At 43.1% G+C, this 16731-nt stretch overlaps 1 protein-coding gene across 1 annotated transcript in view; it reads right to left on the reverse strand.

Annotated features, from left to right (window-relative positions):
• Window positions 1–16731, reverse strand: part of VSIG10L2 (V-set and immunoglobulin domain containing 10 like 2) — a 66854-nt gene that overhangs the window by 15385 nt on the left and 34738 nt on the right. The window contains 2 exon segments of the mRNA XM_044277578.1: window positions 14008–14283; window positions 16117–16392. Of these exon segments, the coding sequence (XP_044133513.1) occupies window positions 14008–14283; window positions 16117–16392 (552 nt within the window).

Raw genomic sequence — 16731 nt, forward strand, 5'->3', positions numbered from 1 at the left:
TGGCTAGTTGGTTGGTTACACCTAGTATTGTCACCGCATCACCACCTTACCAGGAATAAATACAATCTCACTACAGCAAATACATTTGGAAAGTCTTCAGACCCTTTCAATTTTTTCACATTCATTATACTGCGGCCTTATGCTAAAATAGAAAAAAATTCTAATTCATCATTCTCTACTCAATACCCCTTGAGAATTAAAAAAGAAAAACTAAAATGTTGCATTGACAAAAGTATTGAGACCTCTTTTTCAGTATTTAGTTTAAGTACCGTTGGCCGCGATTACAGCCTCCAGTATTCTTGGATACTATGCCACAAGGTTTTCAGACCTGGATTTCTGTGCTTAGGGTAGTTGTCTTGCTGAGAGGTGAACCTTTGGCCCAGTCTGAGGTTCAGAGCATTCTGGATCAGTTTTCATTATGAATATTTCTGTACTTTGTGCCATTCAGCCTCCCTTCAGTCTATCCTGTGCCAGTTTTTGGGCAAGTGATAGGCAGTGCCCGATTTCTTCTAAACATGATGCTTAGAATTGAAGCTAAAAAGTTCAATCTTGGTTTCATCAGACCAGAGAATCTTGTTTCTCACAGTCTAAAAAAATTATGATTACACTTATCTGTAATCAGATTTTCCAGACCCCATGACAGCACCACAGAGAGAGCGTGAGGATCCGCCCCCAGGGACAGGAAACCTGCAGAATAAAAAGGTGGAGCCTCTCTCCCACATCAGTGGTTTACAGAGCGTGAGAGTAACTCCAACCCAAGTAAGTTTATTCAATATACATATATATATATTTTTATTTTTTATTTTATTTTTTCTACACCCAGTGCATGAAGAAGGAGAACCAAGAAAATCCCAGGGAGGGAATAAGGAAGGGTGCTGTCGTGGGGTCTGGAAAATCCGATTACCGATAAGTGTAATCATCATTTTTTCCCTTCCCCCACGACAGCACCGCAGAGAGAGATTACAGAGGACACCCCTTCCTTATGGGTGGGCCACCACCTGAAGAACCTTGTGTCACGGCGGACGTACACTTTGTACCAAAGATAACACACCAACCAGGCTCTGGACGAGAGACAGGGAAGGGTCACCTCCTAGCTTATCCCTGACCTCTTTCCCTGCACTGCTCAGCCCACAGCAGACCTTGAAGGTAGGTGTGCTAGGGTCCTCCAGCCTGGGCTAACAAAAACCCTGAACTCCCTAAGATAGTTAAGTGGGGAGATAGAAGCAGTCTGCTCGCACAGAACCTGGATGGACAAGAAGACACAAACAACCGAACTAGCAATGACACTTATCTCTGAGAGCAGGAACTGACAGCCAACCTTCTCTCCAAGCTTCCCAGACCAGAATGAACAGTATAATCCGCTCAGGACACTGGGCAGTGTGCTATTTAAACTAAAGACCCCACCCAGTGCACCTGAGAGAGGCGGATCCAGCACGGCTCCAAAGCAATCACTAAACTCGTGCTGCTATCCTAGCTGACCTCCGCACATCGTCAGAGTGGGGCATGACACCATGGTGCCAAACAGGAGATCAGAGGAAGACTTTAGTTGGAGACGATAGTGCTTGTAGAAAGTAGAAGGAGAGGACCACGTGGCAGCCCTGCAGATCTGCTCAATAGAGACATTTCAGCCCAAGAAGTGGAGACAGCCCTAGTGGAATGAGCCCTAAGAGAGCTTGGAGGAGGACTACCTGACAAAGAATAAGCTAGGGAAATGACAGATCTAATCCATCTAGCTAAAGAACCCTTAGAAGCTACCTTTCCCTTGTTCCTCCCGTCATGGATCTGCACAGACGGATCCGTTTGTATTATCTTTAACACTGCCAAAATGGATCCGTCTTGAACTACATTGAAAGTCAATGGGGGCGGATCCGTTTTCTATTGTGCCATATTGTGTCAGTAAAAATGGATCCGTCCCCATTGACTTACATTGTGTGCCAGGACGGATCCGTTTGCCTCCGCATCATCAGGCAGACACCAAAACGCTGCAAGCATTATTTTGGTGTCCGCCTCCAGAGCAGAATAGAGGCGGAATGGAGGCAAACTGATGCATTCTGAACGGATCCATATCCATTCAGAATGCATTAGAGCAAAACTAATCCGTTTTGGACCACTTATGAGAGCCCTGAAACGGATCTCACAAACAGAAACCAAAACACCAGTGTGAAAGTAGCCTTATGAAAAAGGCATCTTTTAACCTCTAGACAGTGTAACCTACTCTCCTCCAGCGTCTTAGGGTCAGGATAAAAGGTTGGAAGTGCAATTTCCTGCAGTCTATTAGTTCTGGGTGGGACTTTTGGTAAAAAGGCAGGATCTGGTCTCAGAACCGCCCTATCCTCAGCAATAGACATGAAAGGAGGGTTAATAGATAAGGCCTGTATCTCGCTGACTCTTCTGTTAAAGCTATTAACAAAACTAGCATGAAGGACAGGAGTTTTACGGAACAGGAAGACAAGGGTTCAAAAGGTTGATTAGTCAAAGCATTCAGAACTAAGTTTAAATCCCACGGGGCCATACTGGGAGATTTTACTGGCAGAATTCTGTCCACTGCTTTAAAGAACCGTTCCATGGGTTAGAGGCAAAGTTTCTATGAAAAAGGGCAAAGAGAGCAGAAATCTTAACTTTAAGAGTGCTTTTTCCTAGTCCCCCTGTAAGCCCTTTCTGCAGAAATTCCAGGACCTAAAAAATAGAAGTCTCTGATAGTACAGAGACAAACCTGACCCCTAAAAATTCCAGTTACTTTCTTTAAAACCTTGCATAAATTGACACCGTTACCTCCTTTTTACTTTTCAACAAGGTAGACACTAGGGCCTCAGAAAAACCCTGCTTAATCAATAGCGTCCTTTCAAAATCCAGGCCGTTAGATGTAAACCCCTGATGTTTGGATGACACACTGGCCCCTGCATGAGAAGATCTGGGATCTCTAGAAGGATCAAAGGATCTGAAATTGACATAGATTTTAGGAGAGAGAACCAGGCTCTCCTTGGCCAGAAAGGGGCTATTAGTATCACTCTTGCCCCGTCGTTCCTGATCTTTTTGAGCACTAGCAGAATCATTTGGAAGGGAGGAAAAGCATAACTTAAGGTAAAATTCCACTTCAAGAGAAGAGCATCTACTCCAAGCGGTGATGCTAATTTCAAAGCTTTATGAATACCCAGATCCCTCTAACCTTGTCCCAAAAAACAGCAGCCATGGGTTCTTCTAAACAGCTGCAACCATGAAAATGGCGAGGGCCACAAAGCAGTTGAAGCCTTTAACAAGATAGGAAAGATTTTCAGGTTGCCATTTTCTTAGTTTGAAATGTAATTAAAAAAAAATGGCAGTTAACAGGAACTCAAATCCACAACAGAGTAACTCAAAAGGAGAAAGCTGAATGCTTAACCATGTCCCCTCATCTGAACATCATTGAAAATATGTGGATAGACTTCAAAAGAGCAGTGTATACAAGGCGGCCCAGGAATATCACAGAACTGTAAGACTTTTGCAAGGAAGAATAGATGAAAATCCCTCAAACAAGAATTGAAAAACTCTTCGCTGGCTACAAAAAGCATTTACAAGCTGTGATACTTGCCAAAGGGGGTGCTACTAGGTACTAACCATGCAGGGTGCCCAAAGTTTTTCTTAGGGCCCTTTTACTTCTTTGTTATTTTGAAGATGTAAAAGATTAAAAGAAAAAAATGTTTTTACTTAAAGGATATGTACACCTTTGGAGTCAATTTTTTATGATTGCATTTAACTTATTTTTGGCTAAAATCATATTTTCAATTGGCCTTTATTAAAAATATTGAGCTTTTCAGTCACAAAGGGTTAACTGTTTTTCTAAATGTGTGACTGATACTTTCACTTTGTGCCTCTAATAAGCCTTATGTCTAATCTACTAAGAGGTCATAAACACTTATTTAAACCACATTCTTATCTGCAAGATTAGGATTGAGCTTTAATGAGTGTTTATAATGTGAGAGAACAGAGATAAAAAGTCCATCTGCTCCACAGATGACGGAAAAGACAAAAAATCCACAGGCTGCTTCTAGAGCATCTCAGCTCTGTACAGAAAAATGGATTCCACATTGTTAATTTTAGCTCAAAATAAGTATAATGCAATAATAATAAAACAAATGCCTTAAGTGTACATAGCCTTTGAAATAGAGCCTTTTGGAAGTCAATACATTTTAAACTTGCATAATTGTTCATAGTAACAGTAATTCTGACCAGGGGTGCCCAAATGTTTTGCATGTCACTGTATTTTAGTTTTTCCTTTTTAAAGGGGTTGTCCGGGATACCCTTATTTTCACCCAGGCAGCCCCCCTGAGGCTAGACTCGGAGCATCTCATGCTCCAATGCGCTCCCTTGCCCTGCGCTAAATCGCGCAGGGAACAGGCTTTTTTGCTTATCATAACACACTGCCGGGCAGAAACTTCCGCCCGGCAGTGTGTTCGGTGACATCACCGGCTCTGATGGGCGGGCTTTAGCGCTGCACTAGCCGTTTTACTGGCTAGGGCAACGCTAAATACTGCCCATCAGTGCCGGTGACGTCACCAGGCTTCCTGGCAGCCCCATGGAGAGCCCCTGTTCGTCACCGGATCTCCCAAAAATGCCTTTGCCCTGCGCGATTTAGCGCAGGGCAAAGGAGAGCATTGGAGCATGAACTACGATGCTAAAGTTAGGGGGGCTGCCGGGGTGAAGATGGAGGAATGTCCAGGTTCAGCTCTGAACCTGGACAACCTCTTTAATAAATTTGCAAAAATGTCTAAAATTCAGTTTTCACTGTTGTCCTTATGGGGTATTGAATGCAAACTCATGGGAAAAAACTTGAATGTTTTTACCTTTAGCACATGCCCGCAACATAACAAAATGTGAAAAAAAGTTAAAGGGTCTGAATACTCTCCGTTTGTACTGTACATATGTCACCACACATCACCAGTTATACATATGTCACCACTAGAGATGAGCGAATTTAATATTTTGAAATTCGTTTTCGACTTGTGTTGTGGCATAATGTGAATTGCGTTATGGATTTCGTTACCACAGACCATAACGCAATTCCATGACGGAATGCATAACAGAATACCTTTAGAGGCATTCCGTTATTCATTCTGTCATAATAGAAGTCTATGGCCTGTATAATGGATTTGTCCGGTTGACATTTTGCTTGAGGCATTCCGTCATGGAATTGCGTTATGGTCCATGGTAACTGAATCCATAACGCAATTCACATTATACCCCAACACGAACCAAAAACTAATTTCTAAATATAAATTTGCTCATCCCTAGTCACCACACATCATCAGTAATATATATATATATATATATATATATATATACATATACATGGGCAGAACGGTTGCTCATTGGTTAGCACTATGCCTTGCAGCGCTGGGGTCCTAGGTTTGAATCTGTCCTAAAAAAATATCTGCATGGTGCATGTATGTTCTCCCTATGTCTTCGTGGATTTCCTCTGAGTACTCTGGTTTCCTCCCACACTCCAACGACATACTGATAGATGAAATTGTGAGCCCTATTGGGGACAGCGTGATGATAATAACTGTAAAGCTCTGTGGAATATGTCAGCACTATATAAGTGAGTAAAATAAAATAATAAACCTATATGCCACCATACATCACAAGCAGTAATACATGTCACTACACATCACCAGTAATACATGTCACCAAACATCACTAGTAATACATATGTCCCAAATCATCACCAGTAACACATATATGTCACCCAGGGGCGTAGCAAATGGCTCATGGGCCCTGGTGCAAGAGTTCAGCTTGGGCCCCCTACTTTGTGGCAAGGGACAGGAAAACACATAGCCTTCGTGCCACCTGAGGCAAACATTTAAACAGCATCCCCCCTCAATCCAAATTCTTGACCTAACCCCTTCCCTTCAGCCAGAGGTGTAACTTGACCAGCATGTACTTTCTATAATACCAGTGTCCTCTTATATGGCACAAGGGACTTTGGGCCCCCTCAGGCTCCTGGGCCCGGTAGCGACTGCTACCTCTGCACCCCCTATAGCTATGCCCCTAATGTCACCAGTAATACAAATGTGAGCACATATCACCAGTAAGGCTACTTTGACACTGGTATTTTGGCTTTCGGTTTATGAGATCCGTTCAGGGCTCTCACAAGTGGTCCAAAACTGATCAGTTTTGCCCTAATGCATTCTGAATGGAAAAGGATCCGCTCAGAATGCATCAGTTTGCCTCCATTCCGTCAGCATTCCGCTTTGGAGGTGGACACCAAAACACTGCTTGCAGCGTTTTGGTGTCCGTCTGACAAAACTGAGCCAAACGGATCTGTCCTGGCACACAATGTACAGTCGTGGCCAAAAGTTTTGAGAATGACACAAATATTAGTTTTCACATAGTTTGCTGCTAAACTGCTTTTAGATCTTTGTTTCAGTTGTTTCTGTGATGATCGCAATACGCACTTCATGCGTTTCAAAGGCTTTTATTGACAATTACATGACATTTATGCAAAGAGTCAGTATTTGCAGTGTTGGCCCTTCTTTTTCAGGACCTCTGCAATTCGACTGGGCATGCTCTCAATCAACTTCTGGGCCAATTCCTGACTGATAGCAACCCATTCTTTCATAATCACTTCTTGGAGTTTGTCAGAATTAGTGGGTTTTTGTTTGTCCACCCGCCTCTTGAGGATTGACCACAAGTTCTCAATGGGATTGAGATCTGGGGAGTTTCCAGGCCATGGACCCAAAATACATAGTAACATAGTACATAAGGCCGAAAAAAGACATTTGTCCATCCAGTTCGGCCTGTTATCCTGCAAGTTGTCAACGTTTTGGTCCCTGAGCCACTTAGTTATCACTTTTGTCTTATGGCACGGTGCTCCATCGTGCTGGAAAATGCATTGTTCTTCACCAAACTGTTGTTTGGGTTGTTGGAAGAAGTTGCTCTTGGAGGGTGTTTTGGTACCATTCTTTATTCATGGCTGTGTTTTTGGGCAAAATTGTGATTGAGCCTACTCCCTTGGATGAGAAGCAACCCCACACATGAACGGTCTCAGTATGCTTTACTGTTGGCATGACACAGGACTGATGGTAGCGCTCACCTTTTCTTCTCCGGACAAGCCTTTTTCCAGATGCCCCAAACAATCGGAAAGAGGCTTCATCGGAGAATATGACTTTGCCCCAGTCCTCAGCAGTCCATTCACCATATTTTCTGCCGAAGATCAATCTGTCCCTGATGTTTTTTTTGGAGAGAAGTGGCTTCTTTGCTGCCCTTCTTGACACCAGGCCATCTTCCAAAAGTCTTCGCCTCTCTGTGCGTGCAGATGCGCTCACACCTGCCTGCTGCCATTCCTGAGCAAGCTCTGCACTGGTGGCACTCCGATCCCGCAGCTGAATCCTCTTTAGGAGACGATCCTGGCGCTTGCTGGACTTTCTTGGACGCCCTGAAGCCTTCTTAACAAGAATTGAACCTCTTTCCTTGAAGTTCTTGGTGATCCTATAAATTGTTGATTGAGGTGCAATCTTAGTAGCCACAATATCCTTGCCTGTGAAGCCATTTTTATGCAACGCAATGATGGCTGCACGCGTTTCTTTGCAAGTCACCATGGTTAACAATGGAAGAACAATGATTTCAAGCATCACCCTCCTTTTAACAGGTCAAGTCTGCCATTTTAACCCAATCAGCCTGACATAATGATCTCCAGCCTTGTGCTCGTCAACATTCTCACCTGAGTTAACAAGACGATTACTGAAATGATCTCAGCAGGTCCTTTAATGACAGCAATGAAATGCAGTGGAAAGGTTTTTTTGGGATTAAGTAAATTTTCATGGCAAAGAAGGAATATGCAATTCATCTGATCACTCTTCATAACATTCTGGAGTATATGCAAATTGCTATTATAAAAACTTAAGCAGCAACTTTTTCAATTTCCAATATTTATGTAAGGCTACATGCACACGACCGTATCTGTTTTGCGGTTTTTGCGTATCGGTTTTTTGGGGCGAATCCATTGTAATAATGCCTATCCTTGTTCGCAAACTAGAAAAAAATAGGACACGCACAATTTTTTTGTGGAGCAACGGAACGGACATACTGATGCGGACAGCACACGGTGTGCTGTCCGCGTTTTTTGCGGACCCATTGAAATGAATGGGTCCGCATCCTATCCGCAAAAAAAAACGGATCGTACACGGAAACAAAATACGGTCGTGTGCATGAGGCCTAATTCTCAAAACTTTTGGCCACAACTGTAAGTCAATGGGGACGGATCAGTTTTCACTGGCACAATAGAAAACGGATGCGTCCTCCATTGACTTTCAATGGTGTTCATGACGGATCCGTCTTGGCTATGTTAAAGATAATACAAACAGATCCGTTCTGAACAGGATGCAGACCGGTGTATTACCTGAACAGATCCGTCTGTGCAGATCCATGACGGATCCGAGACAAACGCAAGTGAGAAAGTAGCCTAATACATATCACAGCACACATCACCAGTAATACATATGTCACCACACATCACCAGTGATACATATGTCACCACACATCACCAGTGATACATATATAATCACACATCACCAGTGATACATATGTCACCACACATCACCAGTGATACATATGTCACCACACATCACCAGTGATACATATGTCACCACACATCACCAGTGATACATATGTCACCACACATCACCAGTGATACATATGTCACCACACATCACCAGTGATTCATGTCATTACACATCACCAGTAATAAATATATCATCACACATGACCAGTAATACATATGTCACCACACATCACCAGTGATACATATATAATCACACATCACCAGTGATACATATGTCACCACACATCACCAGTGATACATATGTCACCACACATCACCAGTGATACATATGTCACCACACATCACCAGTGATACATATGTCACCACACATCACCAGTGATACATATGTCACCACACATCACCAGTGATTCATGTCATTACACATCACCAGTAATACATATATCATTACACATCCCCGGTGATACATATATCACCACACATCACCAGTAATACATATGTCACCACAAATCACCAGTAACACATACAGTATGTCACTACAAATCACCAGTAACACTTATGTCACCACTCATCACTTGTGAGACGTCACTGCACAATGAATGACAGATGATCAACAGGACATGAACAGGTCCATCTTTATCCTGTACACAGAGGATAACAAGCAGGGCTTATAGGAAAGACCAGGCAGGCTTGCTTGTGTCAAGGGGCGATCACTCTTCAGTGTAAATACAACACACTGCCCTATAGTTCATCAGTCACATATATACCAAAATATGCACATTATAAGAGGAATTAGAAAAGATTGCCTCCAGCATACAGAACTGTGGAAGTGGTACTGTGCATTTGTATATATATATTCAGTAAAAATAAAATCCAGCATACAAGATCACAGAACATGAAGATGAATATACATTATCACAATCACACAACAGATGGACAAATATGAAGCAAGATCTGAGCAGGTGTTTACCAGCTTCTGCCACCAGATGACGCTACTTTATTAGTCCACACATGCTGCTGCCAGTAGAGTCTACTATACAAAGAAGCTAAGGCTTGTTTCACACTTGCCTGAAACACTACCGGGAGGCTGTTCTAGCCGCAACCTGGAAAATATGCCGAGGAGTGGCTGCACAAATACCATATTTGCTGGGTTGCGGCTGGATCTCCACCAGCCCCCATTATAGTCAGTGGGGCCTGACGGAATGCCGGCAGCGCATGGCTACGCCGAAACAGCCTGCCGGATCTGTTTTACGCTTTCTGTTGTTCTCATTCATCAGAAGAACAGAAAAATAAAACAGATCAGTTTTTTGGAGCATCAGTTATGATCAGTCTGTGTCACCTCTATCAGAGATCAGTTATTTTTTTCGACAGGAGAAAAAATCCTGTAAAAAATATTTTTTCTCCTGTCAAAAATAACTGACCTTGGACAGAAGTGACACAAACTGATCATAACTGATGCTCAATATAACGGATCCGTTTTTTTCTTTACTTTTCTTTTGATGGATCAGAACAAAACAAAAAGTTAAACGGTGATGTGAACTCAGCCCTTAGGGCTCATACACACTACGGATCTGCAAAAAACAGAACTGGCCGCTTGCCTTCCGTGTTTTGCGGAACAGAACATCCTTCTCCATGATAAAAATGCCTATTCTTGTCTGCAAATATGGACAAGAATAGGACATGTTCTATCTTTTTGGGGGTCCACAGAATGGACATACAGATGTGCATAATCTGCTGTCCGCATATTTTGTGGCCCTATTGAAATGAACGGGTCGACATCCGATCATCAAAATTGCGTAACGGAGGTGGACAGAAATATACGGTCGTGTGAATGGGCCCTTACTTGTTTTCAGTGAATGAAAGCATTGTGGTCTACAACCAAAAGCTGCTGAAAAGCAAGCAGACCCGGTCCTGTCCTCAGCGAGCTAAACAGGCAGGACTGCAGAACCACGCATTTTAGGGACTTTTCACACTGCGTTATCAGCGATTGTCCAAGGTTTCCATCTGGAGGATTTCCTCTCAGAAACCTGTGTTTAATGGATGCCACTGAGTGGCATCTGTCACCCATAGGTGCCCACATTACATTAAAAAAAGGAAATAACATATACCACTCTGTAGGGGTGATTTACTATCATTTTTACACCATTTTTTTTTTTTTTTAAGTCGCAAGTCGTGTTTTGCGGAGGTGCACCTATTTTATGATGAGGAGCTCTTAGCCGGATCCTACGGCATTCTTTTGGCATCCATCTGTATAATGGGGCCTATGGATCTTTTTAACTGATGTGCCGGGTGCTTTCCTAGCGAATGTAGAAAATGTTTATTGCTGATGCTGTGTGAACAGAACCAAACCTGCACTGACACACTGCAACTAACTATCAGGATAGGAGATACAGTAGATTTGTGCTTTCGGCTGGGTTCACAAGTGACTGAAAACGCGTTCTTCAGCAAAAACTGCAACAATAATGCATGTTTTACGTGCATTTTTTTCCCCTATGCAAAGGGTGAAAACCGCTGTATAAATTGACATGCTGCGGATATCAAATCCGCACCTTTTCCACCATGTTTTTTGTATACAGCGTGTAGATGAGAATTCAGAAATGCTCATTCCCTTTGCTGGTACTGTAAGGGCTCATTCACACGAGCGGATGCCGTGCGTGGAATCCGCTGCGTGAAAGAGTGTCAAGCCCCGCTCCGGACAGCAGAGACACGGAGCAGTAACATGATTGATAATGCTCCGTGCCTCTCTGTGACCTTTTTACTACAAAATCACAGTGAGATAAAGGTGTCACTGTGATTTTGTAGTAAAAAGGACACAGAGCGGCACGGAGCATCATCAGTCATGTTAATGCTCCGTGTCTGCTGTCCGGAGCGGGGCTTGGCATTCTTTCATGCAGTGGATTCCACGCACGGCATCTGCTCATGTGAAAGAGCCCTAAAACACTGCGGATTTGCCGCATGAAAATCCGCTAAATCTGCAGCCAATCAGTCGCCTGTGATCTTGGCTTTAGGCCACCAGCTGATGTCGCATAATTTGTGCGTTTTTTCCCGCGCGTATTCCCGTGCAATAAAACTGCAGCATAGAACAGTACCAGCAAAGTGTAAGAGGTTACACAAATCCCATGAACACTGTGCGGATTTTTTCTGTGTGGAAAATTGACCTGCCGTGCAGATTTCCAAATCCTCAGCATGTCAGTTATGTTTGCGGATTTTAGCTGCAGATTTCACCATTTTCCATTGAAGGGTGAGAGCTGCAAATCCGCACCAAAAACTGCTGTTAAAAATTGCTGATTTCAGTGCAGAAATGCAAATAAATCCACGTGGAGATTCGTGCGGATCTTATGTGCGTTCACAGCCATAGGATACCTTCACATGTAGCAGATGTTGCAGAAATTGTCTGTAACTGAAAATCAGTTCCATTCATCTGAATGGCACGTGAAGAAATCCATGTGCTTCCCGTCAAAAATGGTATTAATTTTCAGTTGCAGAAATTTCCTGCAACAAAATTTGCAGAGTTTTAAGGTAAATGCGTAAAAATCTCAGCATGATACAGTACCAGCAAAGTAAATGAGATCTGACAAAGCACATGGACACTTTCTGTATATTTACTGTGCAGAAATTGACCTGCTGTGCGTGTTTTGAACTTTGCACCATCTCAATTGTTTTGATGGCTTTTTAGTACAGATTTCACACTTTGCAAAACTGCATATAAATCAACAAATCACACGTGTGGAAACGCAGAGAAATCTGCACGAACATCCGTGTGGAAATTCTGTTTGGAAACCCACACCCCTGTGCAGATACCCTTAGGCCTCTTTCACACGGGCGTCACGTTTTGGCTCAGGATGCGTCCCGGGGCATTGCGGCAAACCAACTCGAGTAGGTACCCAATTGCAGTCAGTTTTGACTGCGATTGCATTCCGTTGTTCAGTTTTTATCGTGCGGGTGCAATGCGTTTTGCACGCGCGTGATAAAAAATTGAATGTGGTACCCAGACCCGAACTTCACTAAAGTTCAGGTTTGGGTTCGGTGTTGTGTAGATGTAATTATTGTCCCTTATAACATGGTTGTAAGGGAAAATAATAGCATTCTTTAATACAGAATGCTTAGTACAAGGTCAATTGAGGGTTAAAAAAAATAATAATAATTAACTCACCTCCTCCAATTGATCACGTAGCTGCTGGTCTCCTGTTCTTTCTTCAGGACCTGTCAAAGGACCTGTAATGACATCACTGAGCTCATAACATGGTCCAATCACATGGACAATCACCATGGTGATGGACCATGTGATTGGACCATGTGATGTGATGTCATCACAGGTCCTTTAGCCGGCAGCTCATGATTAAAGAAGTAAGAAGAGATCGGCAACTACGCGATCAAGAGGAGGAGGTGAGTTAATTGTTTTTTATTTTTTTAACCCTCAATTGACCTTCTACTAAGCATTTTGTATTGAAGAATGCTATTATTTTCCCTTATAACCATGTTATGAGGGAAAATAATACAATGAATAGACTGTCATCTTAGCAACCATGCGTGAAAATCGCACTGCATCCGCACTTGCTTGCCGATGCTTGCGATTTTCACGCAGGCCCCATTCACTTCTATGGGGCCTACGTTGCGTTATAAACACATAATATAGAGCATGCTGCGATTTTCGCGCAACGCACAAGTGATGCAGGAAAATCACTGCTCATGTGCACAGCCCCATAGAAGTGAATGGGTCCGGATTCAGTGCATTTAGGTGCAGATTATGCAGTGTATTTTCTGTGTCAATAAGCCCTCGTGTATGTATTTTGCAGACCATAAATCGTGGATATGCAAATCACGGATCCCAGCCGTGTGCATGCTGCCATTTTCTTTTTTACTTTAATGAAAGTGTCCTATTATTCTTGTTTGCAAACAGAGGTGCAGATGTGGACAGCACACATCGTGCTGCCTGCATCTTTTGAAATGAATGGGTTCGCATCCAATCCGCAAAAAATGCGGATTGGATGTGGACCAAACATACGGCCGTGTGCATGAGCCCTAATATTGCAGATTTCTGTGCAGATTATATCTCCATTGAAATTAATGGAGACATTCAGCAACAGGAAAACGACAAGAAAACTTTATTTGTGCCCTGTTCCGCTGCGGAACAGGACGCAGTTATTGACACTTTTCATCCCCATAGGCTAACATAGGGGATGTCTTTATGATGTGTATTTTGTTGCGGAAAATTACGCAACATGCGGAGACACAATTATACAGCTCAAGGATGGACACAATACTAGCAAATTTCTCTCAGCTGTAACAAGCCTTAGGTTTGCATAGGTTCTCAGCCTTTGCATGTAATCAAAAGTGTTCCAATTTACTGACAGCAAGCAGAAATATTGAACATAATGACAAACTGAAACACAAGAATACTAATAGATTGATTCATTGCAAAGTAACATGAAAATCTCTTGAAATACAGTACAAGTCCAGGGCAGTTCACTTACAATAGACAGTGAGGATGATGGTGCTTTGGGTACGTGTGTTGAGGTGGGCGTTTTGTGCCAAGCAGGTGTACATCCCTGTCTGGCTCCGGGAGATCTTGGGAATGATGTACATCTGACCCGTGGACATCTGAGAGTTGTTATAAAACCAGATGTAATGGCATGGAGGATTAGAAGAAGCAGAACAGTTCAAAGTGACCTCTTCCAGCTCGTTGGCAGCAAAGCCATTCTCACTGATGGCATATGGCTTGATGGTGATCTCTGGGTCATCGGGGCCAACTAGAAAATATAGTGCAATTGCTGCTACTCTGATGCAAAATATATATATATAAATATAGTCACTGCATACAGACATTACTTATTCTGTACTGATTTAGGCCTCTTTCACACTTGCGTTGTCCGGATCCGGCATGTACTCCACTTGCCGGAATTACACGCCGGATCCGGAAAAACGCAAGTGTACTGAAAGCATTTGAAGACGGATCCGTCTTCAAAATGCTTTCAGTGTTACTATGGCACCCAGGACGCTATTAAAGTCCTGGTTGCCATAGTAGGAGCGGGGAGCGGGGGAGCAGTATACTTACAGTCCGTGCGGCTCCCGGGGTGCTCCAGAATGACGTCAGAGCGCCCCATGCGCATGGATGATGTGCCATGCGATCACGTGATCCATGCGCTTGGGGCGCCCTGACGTCACTCTGGAGCGCCCCGGGAGCCGCACGGACGGTACGTATACTGCTCCCCCGCTCCCCACTACACTTTACCATGGCAAACAGGACTTTAGCGTCCCGGCAGCAATGGTAACCATTGAGAAAAAGCTAAACGTCGGATCCGGCAATGCGCCGAAACGACATTTAGCTTAAGGCCGGATCAATGCCTTTCAATGGGCATTAATTCCGGATCCGGCCTTGCGGCAAGTCTTCAGGATTTTTGGCCGGAGCAAAAAGCGCAGCATGCTGCGGTATTTTCTCCGGCCAAAAAACGTTCCGTTCTGGAACTGAAGACATCCTGATGCATCCTGAACGGATTTCACTCCATTCAGAATGCATTAGGATAATCCTGATCAGGATTCTTCCGGCATAGAGCCCCGACGACGGAACTCTATGCCGGAAGACAAGAACTCAGGTGTGAAAGAGCCCTTAAACTAACATCCAGTATTATACTCAAGAGCTGCACTCACTATTCTGCTGGTGGAGTCACTGGCCCAGATTTATCATGACTCTGACAGCTTACTCCACTTTAACATATGGCTAAAGTCAGTTTTAGCCAAGTCAGATTTATGATCGGCCCTTTAAGACTGTGATAAATGTAGTTTGACGGTAGCAGTTTATCCGTCAGTAAGCAGCTTTACAAAAGTCGCACATATTTACAAAAAAGTTGCACGTTTTTATGAAAAAGTCGCATGTTCTATTAAAAAGTCTCATAAGATAAGCATGGTCCTCACTGGAGGGAAATTGCAACTTTTTTGCGACTTTTTAAATAGTCCCAATAGTAAATCTGTCTAGAGATTCATTTACATAAGAAAACACGCCCACTTTGAGAAAACTGGCTAGCATAGTGCAGAGCAGAAAAAAGTCGCAAATTTGTGCGCAGTTTTAGCATTTGGGACTTTTTTGGGACTTTTTCACTCCATTATTCTGACCTGAGCTAATGATAAATCTGGCCCAATGTGTATATACATTACATTACTTAGGCTACTTTCACACTGCCGTTTCTGAGGCCGCCTGTGAGATCCGTTTCAAGGCTCTCACAAGCGGCCCAAAACGGATCAGTTCAGCCCCAATGCATTCTGAATGGATAAGGATCCGTTCAGAATGCATCAGTTTGCCTCCGTTCAGCCTCCATTCCGCTCTGGAGGCAGACACCAAAACGCTGTGCTGATCCTGAGTTACATCCTGTATTATACTCCAGAGCTGCACTCACTGTTCTGCTGGTGGAGTCACTGTATACACACATTACTTATCCTATAATGATCATGAGTTACATCCTGCATTAAACAAATGAGCTGCCTTCTCTCCTTGTATGTAGAACCCCCCCCCCCCCCCATAATATCAGTTATTTTAAAGCAGAACAGCACATCTGTATTTGAAAAGTGACAGAAAGGTGAGGACTCACAGATAACATCCAGGTAGAGTGCCCCGCTGGTCTCTTCATTGACCATATTTCTAACTGTGCAGGTGTACCAGCCAATATGAGACCGTGTGACTGGGTCCAGGACATAGTCCCTTTCATTGCCTTCATGTACAGTAACTGTCCCATCCGCTCTGGTGTTCCTCTGCCAGATGAAGGTTATAGGTTGAGTCCCAACTGAAACTGTGCATGACAACAGGACTTTTGATCCTTCTACAGGTGTTTGGTTGTCAATGTGTGGACTGGGATTTGAAACCGGCACTAAAAGAGAACAATGATGAGAATGAGAATTATTTTCATTTACAGGGCCTGTACAATGTAAATGAACCTTAAAGGCTATGAACACCTTCAGAGCAATTTTTTATTATTGCATTTTACTCATTTTGGGCAAAAAATCTTTTTTTCAATTGGTCTTTAATAAACATTTTTTGAGGGTTTTTGCAATACAAAGGTTAAAATCAGTCTGTTTGCAGAGTGTCAATTCTCAGTCCCGTTAGTTGACGGCTTATGTGAAGCCTTATCTCTGATCTCCTGACTTCATAAACACTCATTATAACTAAACTTATCTATCTGATAAGAATATGGCTTAAATGAGTGATT

The sequence above is a fragment of the Bufo gargarizans genome, chromosome 2, assembly GCF_014858855.1.
Source record: "Bufo gargarizans isolate SCDJY-AF-19 chromosome 2, ASM1485885v1, whole genome shotgun sequence".
Taxonomy (NCBI): Eukaryota; Metazoa; Chordata; class Amphibia; order Anura; family Bufonidae; genus Bufo; species Bufo gargarizans.